The sequence below is a fragment of the Urocitellus parryii genome, chromosome 6 (assembly GCF_045843805.1).
Source record: "Urocitellus parryii isolate mUroPar1 chromosome 6, mUroPar1.hap1, whole genome shotgun sequence".
NCBI classification, from domain to species: Eukaryota; Metazoa; Chordata; class Mammalia; order Rodentia; family Sciuridae; genus Urocitellus; species Urocitellus parryii.
In genome coordinates, this window is record NC_135536.1 from 125,037,044 (window position 1) to 125,051,298 (window position 14,255).

A 14,255-nucleotide genomic window follows, 5' to 3' on the forward strand; every position below is an offset into this window, starting at 1 on the left:
GTTTTGAGAAGAATAAAAAAGAAGGTTTATTGCTTTGCTAGCAAAAGGGAAAACATGGGAGACTCCTGTTCCAAAAGCTGTGATTTTGCCCATCAGTAGGAATAGGGGGCTTTTATAAAGGTGATTCAGAGAAAATGAGTTAGAGGAGAGATCAGGGAGGAGAAGGTTAGGGAAAAGAATTTGGGAAAAAGATAAAAACATGTAAGTTTTAGAGCCACAAAGGGATATAGTCAAAAGTATCAAGAGAACCCCTGTTACATTATCTTTTACTTTACCCTCCTTATGTTGGATTCTGGTAAATATGATGGGTTGTAGCAAGACTACCTGTAGAGAGGTGAGACCTTGGTATAACTAGATGGGGCAAAATCCGCGGTGCTAGAAGGGAGGTCCACCCCGAGGGAGGGAGGTGGAGGAAAGACAAGTGACTTGAGCACAGCTAGGGAAGTGGCTTGTCAGGAAGTACCCAAGGGAGGAACCCAGGGCCAGCAAAAGCTGTCAAAGGAGTTTCTTTTTCTTTTTCTTTTCTTTCTTTCTTTTTTTTTTTTTTTTTTAGTAGAGGTTGAACCCATGGGGTCTTAACCACTGAGCCACCTCCTCAGTCCTTTTTATTCTTTGATCCAGGGTCTTGCTAAGTTGCTTAGTGCCTCACTGAGTTGACAAGGCTGACTTTGAACTCATGATGCTCCTCCCTCATCCTCCCAAGGGGCTGGGATTACAGGCATGTGCCACCACACCTGCCCCAAAGCAGTCTCTAGAGAGATGATAGTGTCTTAATGAGGGGTGCAGGGTGGTGGTGGTGGTGGTGGTGGGAAGAGGTGGAGGAAAAAAAAGAGAGATCTCCAAAGAGGAGGAGGCCATGGCTTCCCCAGTCCAGACAGGTGCACCTGGCCTCCCAGCCATGCCTCCAAGACAAGAAATCTTGTTTTCTATACCAGGAAGTTGTAGCAAACTGTCTCACTTGTGGTGCACCAATGGGGTCTTAACTGCGTCTGAATCCTGAATCAAGCTTATTCTTCTGCAGTCCACTTTCCACAAACTCCTCTTATTCTCTGTCAGTATGAAAGGGAGCCCTTTGCCCCATACTTCTGTGACCCTCTTCTACCCAACCTCATCAATCCCAACAATCATCATCAACTCTCTGTCACTCTCTGGGTGATTGATAGCCCACACCTCAGAACCACAGCATGGGAGGAATACTGCTGACTTCAGGTTCTCCAGGGAAGGAAAAAGAGACCCAAATACCTGCAAACCACACACTGTCTTTGCTATAGCATAGTATTCCTCCTTTCCATGAAAAAACAAAAACAAAAAGTCAAAATCCAAACAAAACAAAAACATACAACACAAGAGACAGGGAAAGAGCCATATCTCCTTGTTCAGGTGGGTAAGGGAAGGCAACGATGACCATAGAAAGGGAAACATGTCTAATTCAACCAAGAACTGAATCTGAAAGTAGTTGCAGATTGGGAGGTGGGGTAGGGAAGTTTGTAAAGGTGATAGGAATCACAACATCACGAGATGTCCTTAGAAGCCCATGTCCTTTTCAAACTAAGATTTGAAAATTGTACAATGTGTAAAACCACTGCTTCTCTAGATTTTTATTCCAATTGATTACATTGGTCTCCTGTGACCATTTCCCGGTCCAGGACTAAGTTAGGTCTGGCTCAGGACAAGCGCGCGCCAGCCGCGAGCAGACTGCCTTTTCTCTCTGCTCTGCAGTTTCCTCTGTCCTAACGGTGGCAGGGCGCATTCTGGGATTGAAATTATACTTCTGGGAAATGAAACCAAATCCCTCTAAAGTTTCTAACTCGGGCTATTTTTTGTTTCCCGCTATCCGGAATGACTGAATCTGGGAGCGGAGCGAGGGCGGGGCGGAGGAGCCACCTCGGCGGAAACGGCCCAGGCGGGCTGGCTGGCGGGCGCGAGTACAAGGGGGCTTCTGTGCCGGGCTGCGCCGGGCCCCGCCTGCGCCCTGCTGGGACTGCCGACCGGCGGCTGGAGGCTGGACTCGGACCGGGCGGGTTGGGCGGGGCGGGCGGAGCGCTAACTGCGATCTCTGTGCGTCCCGCAGGCGGGGATCCCGCGCCGCCGCGCCCGGGTGGCCGGCGATGATCACCTAGGAGGCTGGCGCCAGCAGCGGAGCAGCCGGGCGCGGCGACACGCGGCCATGCAGCGGGAGTCGGGGTCAGCCGAGGAGCCCGAGCCCCCGGGGAGGCGGTGGCGCCGCCGGGAGGGCAGGACGCGCACGGTGCGCTCCAACCTGCTGCCGCCCCCGAGCGCGGAGGACTCTGTGGCGGGTGCCACCAAGGGCGAACGGCTGCAGCGGCTCGGGTGTGTCCAGCACCTGGCAGACAACCGGCTCAAGACCACCAAGTACACGCTGCTGTCCTTCCTGCCCAAGAATCTATTCGAGCAGTTCCACCGCCTAGCCAACGTGTACTTTGTCTTCATCGCGCTGCTCAACTTCGTGCCGGCGGTGAACGCCTTCCAGCCCGGCCTGGCGCTGGCGCCCGTGCTGTTCATCCTGGCGGTCACGGCCTTCAAGGACTTGTGGGAAGACTACAGCCGCTACCGCTCGGACCATGAGATCAACCACCTGGGCTGCCTGGTCTTCAGCAGGTGAGCCTGGAGGGCTGGGCGGTGAGCGCGGGGGTCCGCGTACGGTCTGGGCTCTTCCGGGAACTTGGATGCAGTTTGCCACTGGGCAGGGTTGGCATGGGGCAGGGGTGGCATGTAGAACAGCGCAGGACAGAGGTCCGGCGGCTTGGGGCATAATGACCTGAGCCGCGTGCTGGGTCAAGGCGTTGAGTCTCTAAGGCCCCTCAGCAGCTGTTTCTGTGGCCAGCAGGGAGACCTAGATGCAGGGCCATGTGGAGGATCCTCTGTCGGGGACTGTCACTCTGTGTCCGCGTTGGAGACAGAATAATCCCAGGGCTGCAATTTGGCAGGCGCTGAGTACTTCATTCCCAGCACTACTTAAGTTCCTGCTATAGTTCTTGGCCGGGCTCCGTGGACCAGAATGTATGAAACTAAGACTTAGGTAACTTTGTCTTGGAGCAGCAGAGTGAAACCGCCACAAAGTTCATAGTGAAGGGTTAGGTTTAATAACTCTGCTGGTGCATACGCTAATGTGACCTGTGAGCAGGCCACAGACTGGGTACCATTTCTTAGGTGGCTGCTCAGTTCTCTCTGTCCCCATCCCTCCCTCTCTCTCTTACTCCCCTCCCCTTTCTCTCTTCTCTCTTTTCTTTCTTTCTCCTGTTCAGTTTTCTTAGTTTTAACTTGTTTTCCAGATGGAAACAGGCTTTGAGGGGATTGCTCAGGTTAGTACCAGGAAGTGACCTTCCAGTGGGGGTCATTGCACTTTTTTTTTTCCCTTTGCTTGTGGGGGTCTGTACAGGATGCCACTGCATCTTCTCCCCTTGGACCCTCCAGTTGGAGAGTCACTTGGCTTGTAGATCCATCTTGGAGCTGTGTCCAGTCGCTGGGACACCCCTAAGGAAGGCAAATGTTTTAGCTGCCCTCCAAGGCCCAGCCCATCTTTTCCTCCTGTTTACCTTGCTGGACCTGTGGCAGGGGTGGAGATGGGCCTCTTGGAGAACATTTGCTGCGTCCCCCCTCCATTGTGACTGAAGATATCATAGGTAGCTCCTGACCTCTCAGTGACAGATAGTTAGTTTCCCTACTATATGGGGGTCATGGTTGTTCCTGCCTCTTAGAATAGCTTAGAAGAAGACCATGAATGTCTGTCCCTGAACTTGAGTACTTTTTTAAAAAATATTTTTTGTGGAGGTACAGGGGATTGGACTCAGGGGTGGTTTACCAATGAGCTACATCCCCAGGCGCCACCCACCCCCTGCTTTTTTTTGGGGGGGGGATCTCACAAAGAAGGGCTTTGCTAAACTGCTGAGGCTGGCCTTGAATTTATAATCATCCTGCCTCAGCCTCTCCAGTTGCTGGGATTATAGGTACCCACTACACCCCACTGAGTACTTTTCTTTTGAGATAGGGTCTTGCTATATTGCTCAGATTGACTTGAGTACTTTTAACACTGCATTGGTTGTGCTTCATATTTAATTTACATAAACATAGCGTAAACAGAGGTTTAGAGAGGTTAAGTAACTTGTCCAAGCTCACCCAGCTGCTATATAGGCTCAAGTGATTCTCATTAATGGGATTTGACCTAGTTCTTTTTGACTATCTAGCTTTTCCAATATTCCTGTGCTTGTGCTTTTCAAACTTTTCACATAAATTCATTGAGGAGTTTGTTAAAGGAATAGTTTTCTAAAGTGTTAGTCTCAACAGGTCTGGGAATGAGCCCAGGAATCTGAGTGCTGGGTTAGCATGGAGGTGAGTCTTATGTGGTGGCCTACAGTTGAGTAATACCTCCCTGTCTGCCCAGAAGAGGTGCCCCTGGCCAGTGGTCAAATATGACCTGGATGGGAAGGGCCATGGAATTTCCTGGCTCCTGTCCACCACAAGTCTCATCAAGGAAGGGAGAGGGACACCACTTACACAAATGTCCTCAGTGTCTCTCTAGTGAGCACTCCAGACAGCTCTACGCCTTTCCTCTGCCCTGCCTGTCCTTTTGCACCATAACTTGGGTGGGGCTCTCACTCATTTAAGTCTTTGTACACGTGCCACTTCCTGTTATCACTGAGCCTATAACTCCACAAGCCTCTTTTTAAGAAGTGCTTAGACCTCAGGATAGAGTTTATTTTCAGTTGGTAAAGTGCAACCCATTATGTCATTTGAACCGTCTAATAATCATCATACCCATTTTGTGGATGAGAAAACTGAGACTGGAATCTAAAAACAGTGTTCACTGTAAGGCTTCATGGGCTTATGAAAACTCAGCTCCACTTGGCCACACCGTCCAGGTTTCCCTTCTTCTCAGCCTCCCAGCCCCTAAATCAAGTTCCTTACCTTCTTATGGAGACAATGGGCCTTCTACCTGGGAAGGCCTCGGGTACTCCTTGGTGGGCAAGGGAGGGATGGTAGTCATGTGTGGGGAAGAGATGGAGCCTTCCCTCCCTCTCTGACCTGGTTGGTTGTCTCCTTTTCTGCAGCAGCTGTTAGCATTTGTCATTCATTTCCCAGTTGTGCTGAGGACAGTCAGCTCAGTGCCCCACTTCTATTCTTTGTTCCCCAAAAGGCAGGTCAAACTCTCCCAGTTCTTGAAGCTCTGGAAAGGGTGTTGCCAGGCTCTGGTGATCGAAGGAGGAGGAGGCTGGGTTCCACTCAGGGCTTGCTGTAGGAACAGAATGTGCTGTGGACTAGGTCCACAAGACGGGATGCTTTTTAGGAGAAGCCTCCCCAAGGTGCTCAGGAGTCTGGGACGAGACAGGAGGACTCAGAAGGATGTGACTAGGTAAAGGAGGAGGAGGCAGATGCTGCAGGTAAAGAGTCACAGGAAAAGGGGGTGACCTGTGACAGGGTCAGGGCAATGAGAGACTGAGAACAGGTTATTAGGTTTAAGAGGGTGAGGCATGGACATGAAGCCTGGGATTGTGGGGATCTGGTACCAGGACAGCCTAGGAAAAGACTTTTATGTGAGGCCACAGTCTGTTGGCTGCCTTTGGTTAATACAGAGCAATCAGAAGTGTAGCTGAGAACTATGGGGGTCAATTTTGTATTGTGTCTCCTCCAAGTCTCCAAGTGTGCCATTGTTTTAGTTGCTAGGTTCAGTTAAAGGATTTGTTGGCCATTTTTCCTTTTTGTGTTACTGAGACAGGCCCCAAACTCCTAGGCTCAAGTGATTCTCAGGCCTCAGTCTCCCAAGTGGCTGTATAGGTGCAGGTGCATGCCACTGTACTCGGCTCAAAGCATGCATTAATGCAGCATTTCGGGACACTGACTCTGTCTCTGGAGGATGGCATTATTTTGTATTCTGATGTGGGATCTACAGTGAATCAATCATTTATACCATTACTATTATTTTTTAAAGTAGATGGATACAATATCTTTATTTTATTTATTTATTTTGAGAGAGAGAGAGAGAGAGAGAGAGAGAGAGAGAGAGAGAGAAAGAAAGAGAGAATTTTAATATTCATTTTTTAGTTTTCGGCGGACACAACATCTTTGATTGTATGTGGTGCTGGGGATCTAACCCGGGCTGCACGCATGCCAGGCGAGTGTGCTACCACTTGAGCCACATCCCCAGCCCCTCTTTATTTTATTTATTTGTAAGTGGTGCTGAGGATCAAACCCAGTGCCTCACATAAGCGAGACAAGTGCTTTACCACTGAGCTACACCCCCAGTCCTGTACCATTATTTTTGTCATTATAATTATTATTAATTTTTTCTCTGCTGTACTGGGGATTGAATCCAGGGATGCTCTACCACTGAGCTAGAGACCCAGCCCTTTTCGTTTTTTATTTTGAGACAGGGTCTCACTTAGTTGTCCAGGCTGGCCTTGAATTTGGAATCCTCCTCCCTTAGCTTCCTAAGATGCCGGGATTACAGGTGTGCACCACCGCACCTGGCATGTCATCATTATTATTGTTTTTTTTTTTTTTTTTGCAACACTAGGGATTGAATGATGGTAAAGCATGTACTCTACCAGTAAACTATATCCCGGAGCTTGTCCCAAATATAATCTTACTGGCACCTTTCAGCTGCTCTTTCAAGGATGATGGAAGCAGTAGTATTTCTGCAAAATAAACTGTGATGATCTTCCCCTGAATCTTTTGAGCTCTGTACTGGGATTTGATAGCAGCCCCTCACCCCTCATAATCCTTCCATTGTCCTTTTTTTTTTTTTTTTTTTTAATTTTTGGCCCTGGTTTTGAACCAAGGGGCACTCAACCCCTGAGATACATCCCCATCCCTTTTTATTTTATTTTATTTTTTAAATTTGAGACAGAGTCTCACTAAATAGGGCCACACTAAGTTGTTGGGGATGGCCTCAAATTTGTGATGCTTCTGCCTCAGTCTCCCTAGTCACAGGCATTACAGGCATGCCCACCATGCCAGATCTTCTGTTATCTTTTGGGAAAACAGATAGGGCTGCTCTATGCTTCTTTAGGAATTGCCCTATTTTTCCTCACTTCTCTTCCCTTCAATTCTCTCCGCATTCCCCAGCTTGCCAGGGTTACCAGTCTAACCGTGTACACTTCATGATTTGTTGTTTTGGAATAGCTCAGTGGTAGACAGAAGGTGATAGTCTTACCTAACAAAATCCTCCTTTTGTTTTCTTCCCAGGGTTTTCGATTATCATGTTTCTCCTCTGTCTTTTCTCCTTTGTGTCCTCCCCGCTTTCCTGGTGAGCAAGCTCCTCCTTGCTGGTGTGCTTAGCTTTGGGGGTATATTCTTTCCTCCCCTCCCTCTTAAAGCAGCAAAGCGTTGTTTCCCTGGGGAGCCCAACATCTTTTTTGTTATTTGGAGTAAAATATTTGCAAAAGCAGCCACAAATACAAGACCCAGGAGGTGTGAATGAGTATGTGGGGTGATTGAGGAATATTTTGACATTGCCATTCCCATGTTTTTGGAAATAATTTTTCTTTTTTTCTTTGGTACTGGGGATTGAACTCAGGGGCACTCAACCACTGAGCCACATCCTTAGCCCCATTTTGTAGTTTCTTTATATACAGGGTCTTATTGAGTTGCTTAGTGCCTCACTTTTGCTGAGGCTGGCTTTGAACTCACGATCTTCCTGTCTCAGCCTCCCTAACCACTGGGAATACAGGTGTGTGTCACTGTGCCTGGCCATAATTTTTCTTTTGATATCTACTTTATATCCTGTATTTGGGGGCTCATGTGGTCAAGTTATAGTGGAAAAAGAACCTTTCTTTCCCTAAAAACTTGGTTGCTATCAAAGTACAGCCCGTTGTTCTTAGCTTGATTCTTATTTTTCATTTGTTAACAATTGAGCAAAGTGTTCTATTTACATATTTACTTATTGTGGTATTGGGGATTGAACCCAAGGACACGCTACCACTGAGGTCATCCTCAGCCATTTTTCTGTATTCAGGATTCCAGAGTTTCCCATGTGCACTCACCACTGAGCTATATCCTTTGAGACAAGAGTCTCTTCAAATTGCTGAGTCTGGCCTCAAACTTTTCTTCTCTCTCTTTGTTGCCTTTGCAATTTATTTTGCTGAAATGGGTTATTTGTCCTGTGGGGTTTCCCAAGGCCTGCTCATGGCCATGAATTCTGTGTGGTTTTGCAGGAACATGCTGCTCTCTACTGTAATTGTTGTAAAACGAAAGGTGAGTCTGGACACTTTCTCAGAGCTTCATGAAGCTCAGGTTTAAATGACTCTTTTGGTCAAAACCACATTCATAGGTGGTGTTCTGCACTTAGAGAGCCTGTGCAGAATCAGATGCCATTACCATCCAGCTGTGCCTCTTGGCGTGATGTTGGCAGCCATTGGAGGATCATTGCCTACATCCGTTGCTTTGTTCAGGGATGGAAGGTGGTGATGATCGAATTCTTTCATTTATCACTGCAAAGACTTTTGTAAAGAAACTCTTCCACTCATCTAATAATCCCCCAGCTAAAGCAGGAAAGGAGGGAGAAGTACTTGATGTTGGTCAGTAGAATTTTCCAATAGTAACCAATTAGCTTTCTTAAAGTTTTAAGCTTTCTATTTTGAAAATACAGAAAAGTTGCAAAAATAATATAGGATTCATGTACACTCTGCATTCAATTTTATATAATGCTAAAGTTTTATTCTTAACTATATTACAAAGACCAAGACTATGAAGTTAAGCTTTGTCCTTGTCAGGGAAGCACTCTACCACAGAGCTACACCTCCAGCCCCAAAAGTACTCATTAAGCAACAATCTTTATTTAGATCTAAACAGTTTTTTCATTAATGTATTAATGGGCTTTGGTCATGTGTTTTGCACATTGATCTTGTGTTCTGCCACCTTGCTAGCTCATTTGTTATTTCTAATACTTGTTTTGTAGATTACTTGGGCTTTTAAACATACAATCACGTCATCTGTAAAAAAGAGTTTTACTACTTCCTTTTCAACCTGATGCCTTATGTTTCTTTTTCTTATCTAAACACCCTGGCAAGAAGCCCCGGTACATTGTTGAATTGAAATAGCAAGAACAGGAATCCTTGTCTTGTATTTGATCCTAGTGAGAAGACTTTCTTTCACCATTAAGTATTGTGCTAGGTCTGTGCATGTGTATGTGGGTGTGTGTTTGGTGGAGCCTGGGATCAGATCCAACCTAGGGTATTATATTGCTTCATGCATGCTAGTTAAGTGCTCTACCACTGAACAACACCCTTAGCCCTTGCTATAGGTATCCCCCACCCCAGGGTTTTGTGGCTTGAACCCTGGGATGCTTAAGCACTGAGCAATGTCCCCAGCTCTTTTTTACTTTTTATTTTGAGACATTGTTGCTTAGGGGCTAAGTTGCTAAGTTGCTGAGGCTGGCCTCAAACTTGTGATCCTCTCGCCTCAGCCTCCTGAGTCATTGGAATTACAGGGGTGTGCCACTAAGCCCAGCTTTTGTTGAAGGTTTTTGTGGATGCTATTTATTGGGTTGAGGAAGTTCCCTTATAGTCCTACTTTACTGAGTGTTTTTATTAAGAAACAGTGTTAGGGGGACTGGGGATGTAGCTCAGTGGTAAAGCACATGCTTAGCAAGTGTAAGGGTCTGAATTTAATCCTCATAACAGCAAATAACTAAATTAATTAATTAATAGCAGTGTTGGTTTGTCAAGTGCTTAAGATAATATATAACATTGATTTTTTTTTTTTTTTTTTTTTTTTTTTTTTTTTTTTTAAGTGGCGCTGGGGATTGAGCCCTGGGCCTCATACTTGCTAGGCAAGTGCAATACCACTGAGATTCATGTGTGCAGGACCCCTTCAGTTGGCTTTCACAGGTAACTGTGGCTGGGAGTCTTTTAGTTTTTATGGATTCTACAGAGCTGGGAAAGGGGGATGGATACAAATCAGCTGACTTTCTGGGTGAGGTTCAGAAGTTACTATTGAGTAAACTCTCTTTAGATTGTGGCAAGCCTTTGTTAATATCCAGAGTTCTGACAAAGTTCATTTGGAAATTTTTGCCACTGCTTTTTCATTTTTATGGAAGTGAGGATTTATGGAGTTCCTCACTCCTGGAGGTCTTGCCTCCTAGTTAGTGATTTAGTAGAGTTCCTCTCAATTGGGGTCGGTCTGTTGTTGTTTCTCATAATTAGATTGAGATTTTGCCAATTTCAATTGGGTAGGAATACCACAGAAATTGTGTACCCTTCTCTGCATATGATTTCAGGGGGCGGGAAATGGTGACAGAATGCCTTTACTGCTGATGGCGTTAACCTTGAGCATGAGGTCATAGTGGTGTCTGTTGGGTTTTTCCACTGTTCATTTACTATTTTCCATTTTGCAATTCATAATATCTTCTGGGTAGAGCCTTGAGACTATGTTGCTGTCTTGTTTCTCCTCAAATTCTCCCCCCCCCCCACACACTAATAGCAAGATCTCTTGCCTGCAGCAAATTTTTTATTTTTGTTATTTCCAGGACCTTGTGTGTGCTAGTCAAGAACTCTACCACTAAGCTACACATCCAGTCTTTGTCTTTTTGGTTTTATAAGTTATTATCATGAATACATGGATTTGAATGTGGTTGATTGTTTTGAGGTCATTGTGGTTACTTTTGTAATTGATGTTCTTTGGTCAGTAGGAATCAGTCAAGTTGACTTCAGAGTCCTTTAAATATAACTTCTAATCATTTCATTTGGTTCACATCCCAGGCTTATTTTATGCATTTCCCACTCTTACTTCTGAAGCCACAAGTGGCCTTCTCCACTGCCCCCTCCCCTTTGTGGTACTAGAGATCAAACACAAGGCCTTGCACATGTCAAGCAAGTGCTGTACCACTGGGCTCTGTCCCCAGCTCCCCCACACTTTTTTTGCTACCTGGGATTGAACTCAGGGGTGCTTATATCCTCAGCCCTTTTTGTTTTTATTTTTTTATTTTGAGATGGTATCTTCCTAAATTGCTTAGGACCTTGCTAAGTTGCTGAGGCTGGCTTTGAACTTGCAATTCTCCTGCCTCAGCCTCCTGGGCTGCTGGGATTACAGGTCTGTGCCACCGTACTTCCCAGCCCTTTAAAAAATTTTTATTTTGTATAATATATGTTGCTGAGACTGAATTTGAACTTGTGATTCTCCTGCCTTGGCCTCCCAAGTAGCCCAGAGTTGCCTTGTTTTTTGGGGGATGGGCTGGGGTATGTGGCTAGTTTGCTGGAGTTGAAACCCAGAGCTTTCTACCTTCCTAGTCTTGTTATTTTTAAATGAAGTTTTCTTGTAGCTTTCATTATTCTGTGAAGCCCACTGTGCTTGTTCCTGACTGCCCTGTCATGGTCTAGTTTTATTCTTTTTTAATGATGATTTACTATGGTCATCTTTAACTCTAGAAATTACATCTTCCTGCAAGGGAGGGGTCAGGTAGTCTCACCTGGGGGGCAGTACTGCCTTCAGATGTGTTGGCAAATATTTAGTGTCATTGTGACTGCCAGTGTTCCTGATACTTGGTGCTCGTGAGCCAGGTATGTCATGTCTTTGCCTCACTTGGGATAGTCCCAACCCCAAAGGCCAATCAAACACCCACTGAAAAATATTTTTGGAAGAACATCGGAAAGGCAAAGCTTGTCCATGTGTCTGCTGTATTCTTTGACTGGGGAAGATTGAAAAGAGGTTGTGTGACAGTCAGTCTCCTGCCTGTCACAGCTTGATGGTCCAGCTCCTTCCAGCTGAATTACTGTAACAGAGGAGGCCATTGGACTTATTTGTACAAGAATTACCTCACTATATATAGCAAAGGGAAAGAACTTACAGGAAAAATGAGGAGGCTATTTTGATTTCTTCCTTTTTTAGGATACTCTTAGCTTGGCTTTCTATGTTTACTTGTTTTGCATTTTCCCGGAGTACAGTTTCTATGTATTGTTCTGCACATACCCTCTGGTTATTTTTCCACTGGGGATACTGGAGTTTGGGTTACTTTGCTTACCAAACTATTTTTGTAGGGTAAGATGGAATTCTTTTACCTATTTTAAGTTAACCAGGGATAATTAAAATTCCCTCAATAAGGTAGAACCTTTGCCAGCAGGTAGATGCTGGCAGGTACCTCTTTCTTTGGTCCAGTCTCCTCATTTAAATTGGAAGGAAGATATTATTAAATCAGGGGTTGGATAAAAGCCTCTGGATGTTCTGAAAGGAATAAGGGATGTAATGCACCCAAAGGGTAGGGTGCAATGCCTGACGGGCAGGTGAATATTTGAAAAGATTAGATGAGAGTCATTGTGAGTAATTACTGATGCTACAACTATTGTTAGTATTGTTCAGTTTTGGGTCAAAATATTTGTTTATATTGTTAGGACACTGACAATGGTGTAGATGTACTTTCAGCCAAAAGGGCACTTACAGCTGGGGATGTTGCTTAATGATAGAGCACTTACCTAGTGTGCATGAGACTGGGAGTTTCATCTCTACTATCACAAAAACAAAGCTCTTTAGATATTATTTAGACTGTTTAGTTTTATCACAAGTATATGTACAGTTTCTGAAAAGTATTTTGAAATATTGAAAATAGCTTATTGCTAAACCTTATGGATTGCCAAGGATCCAGGGATAACCTTGGGTGACTCAAATATTTTCTTTTAAAATATATATTTATTTTTTAGTTGTAGTTGGACACAATACCTTTATTTTATTTAATTTTATGTGATGCAGAGGATCGAACCCAGGGCCTCGCATGTGTTAGGCACGTGCTTTACCACTGAGCCACAACTCCAGCCTCTCAAATATTTTCTTTTGAAATATACCACAGTAGATTAAAACACTGATGAAAAAAATGGTAACAGTAGGTTGTTTGCTTAATAATTGCAAAGACAATGTGTTATGTACTACTAATCTGATAGGATTTGGAAATAACCTTTTGGGGAGATTTTCTAGGGGAAAAATGAATTTAGTTCACTGACTTAACGGTGTCTTTGCAATCATCACTTTTTTTTTTTTTTTTTTTTTTGGTACCTGGGATTGAACCCAGGGGGGCTTACCAACTGAGACACATCCCCAGCTCTTTTTTGTGTATTTTATTTAGAGGCAGGGTCTCACTGAGTTGCTTAGGGCCTTGCCAAGTTGCTGAGGCTGGCTTTGAACTCGCCATCCTTCTGTCTCAGCCTCCTGAGCCACTAGTATTATAGGCATGCGCCACCACACCCGGCTTGAAATTGTCATTTTTCTTTACTAACAGTTGTAAAAATGAAAAACCTAAAGTAAGTTTCTGGTTTGCAAAAGGAAAATAAACATAGTCCCACAATAGAAGGCTTCCTTCCAGAGCTGTGCCAACAAGACCTCTCAGGAGAAGTCTATCCGTGCTCTGGAGACCCGTTGCTTTTCTGATAGTGAGGTGCTGCAGGTCAGTTCATGGTCCTGCCTTATTTGTCCTTCAGCACCAGATTTGCAGCATGTTGGAACTATAAAGATTTCCTAGAAAGGCCCCAGGGTGGGAACAGACCTGAGGGTATGCTGGTCTGACTGGACTGGCCCCCTACCTCCAAAGTTCTGTGGAACCCCTGGTCCACTCCCCAGCATCTGTGTCTGCTTGTCTTCTCTCATCAGTGCTATCCTGCATGGAAACTTCTGACTCTAAAGGAATTCAGTAGGTGAGGAGTAATGGGATGGCAGAAAACCCAGCGTGTCACCAGATACTTGAACTAAGTTATTTCAAGTCTTAAAACATTGCACTAGGATTCTTTTTTTGTGATACTGGGAATTGAACTTGGGGCTTTAAGAATGCTAGGCAAGTTCTCTATCATTAAGCAACACCCCCAGCCATAAGTACCGTTTTGGCTAAAAATACATCTACATCAATATATATATTTCTTTTTTTTTCCTTTTTTAAATTTGTTTTAATTAGTTACACATGACAGTACAATGATCTTGACAATTTTTTTTTCAGAGAGAGAGAGAGAGAGAGAGAGAAAGAATTTTTTTTAATATTTATTTGTTTTTTTTAGTTTTCGGGGAACACAACATCTTTGTTTGTATGTGGTGCTGAGGATCGAACCTGGGCTGCACGCATGCCAGGCGAGCGCGATACTGCTTGTGCCACATCCCCAGCCCCATCTTGACAATTTTTAAAAAATTATTTATTTTTTTTCATTGTAGTTGGACTCAACACCTCTATTCCATTCATTTATTTTTATGTGGTGCTGAGGATCGAACCCAGGGCCTTGCGCATGCTAGGTGAGCGCTCTACCGCTGAGCCACAGTCACAGCCCCAATAT

General features: G+C 44.9%; 1 protein-coding gene across 1 annotated transcript in view; it reads left to right on the plus strand.

Moving 5' to 3' along the window:
• Nucleotides 1-2,108: 2,108 nt before the first annotated feature.
• Atp10a (ATPase phospholipid transporting 10A (putative)) overlaps nucleotides 2,109-14,255 on the plus strand; it is a 186,169-nt gene continuing 174,022 nt past the window's right edge. Inside the window, exon 1 of the mRNA XM_077800152.1 lies at nucleotides 2,109-2,619. Within this exon, the coding sequence (XP_077656278.1) occupies nucleotides 2,168-2,619 (452 nt within the window). The 5' untranslated portion in view covers nucleotides 2,109-2,167. The remainder of the gene's footprint in view (nucleotides 2,620-14,255) is intronic.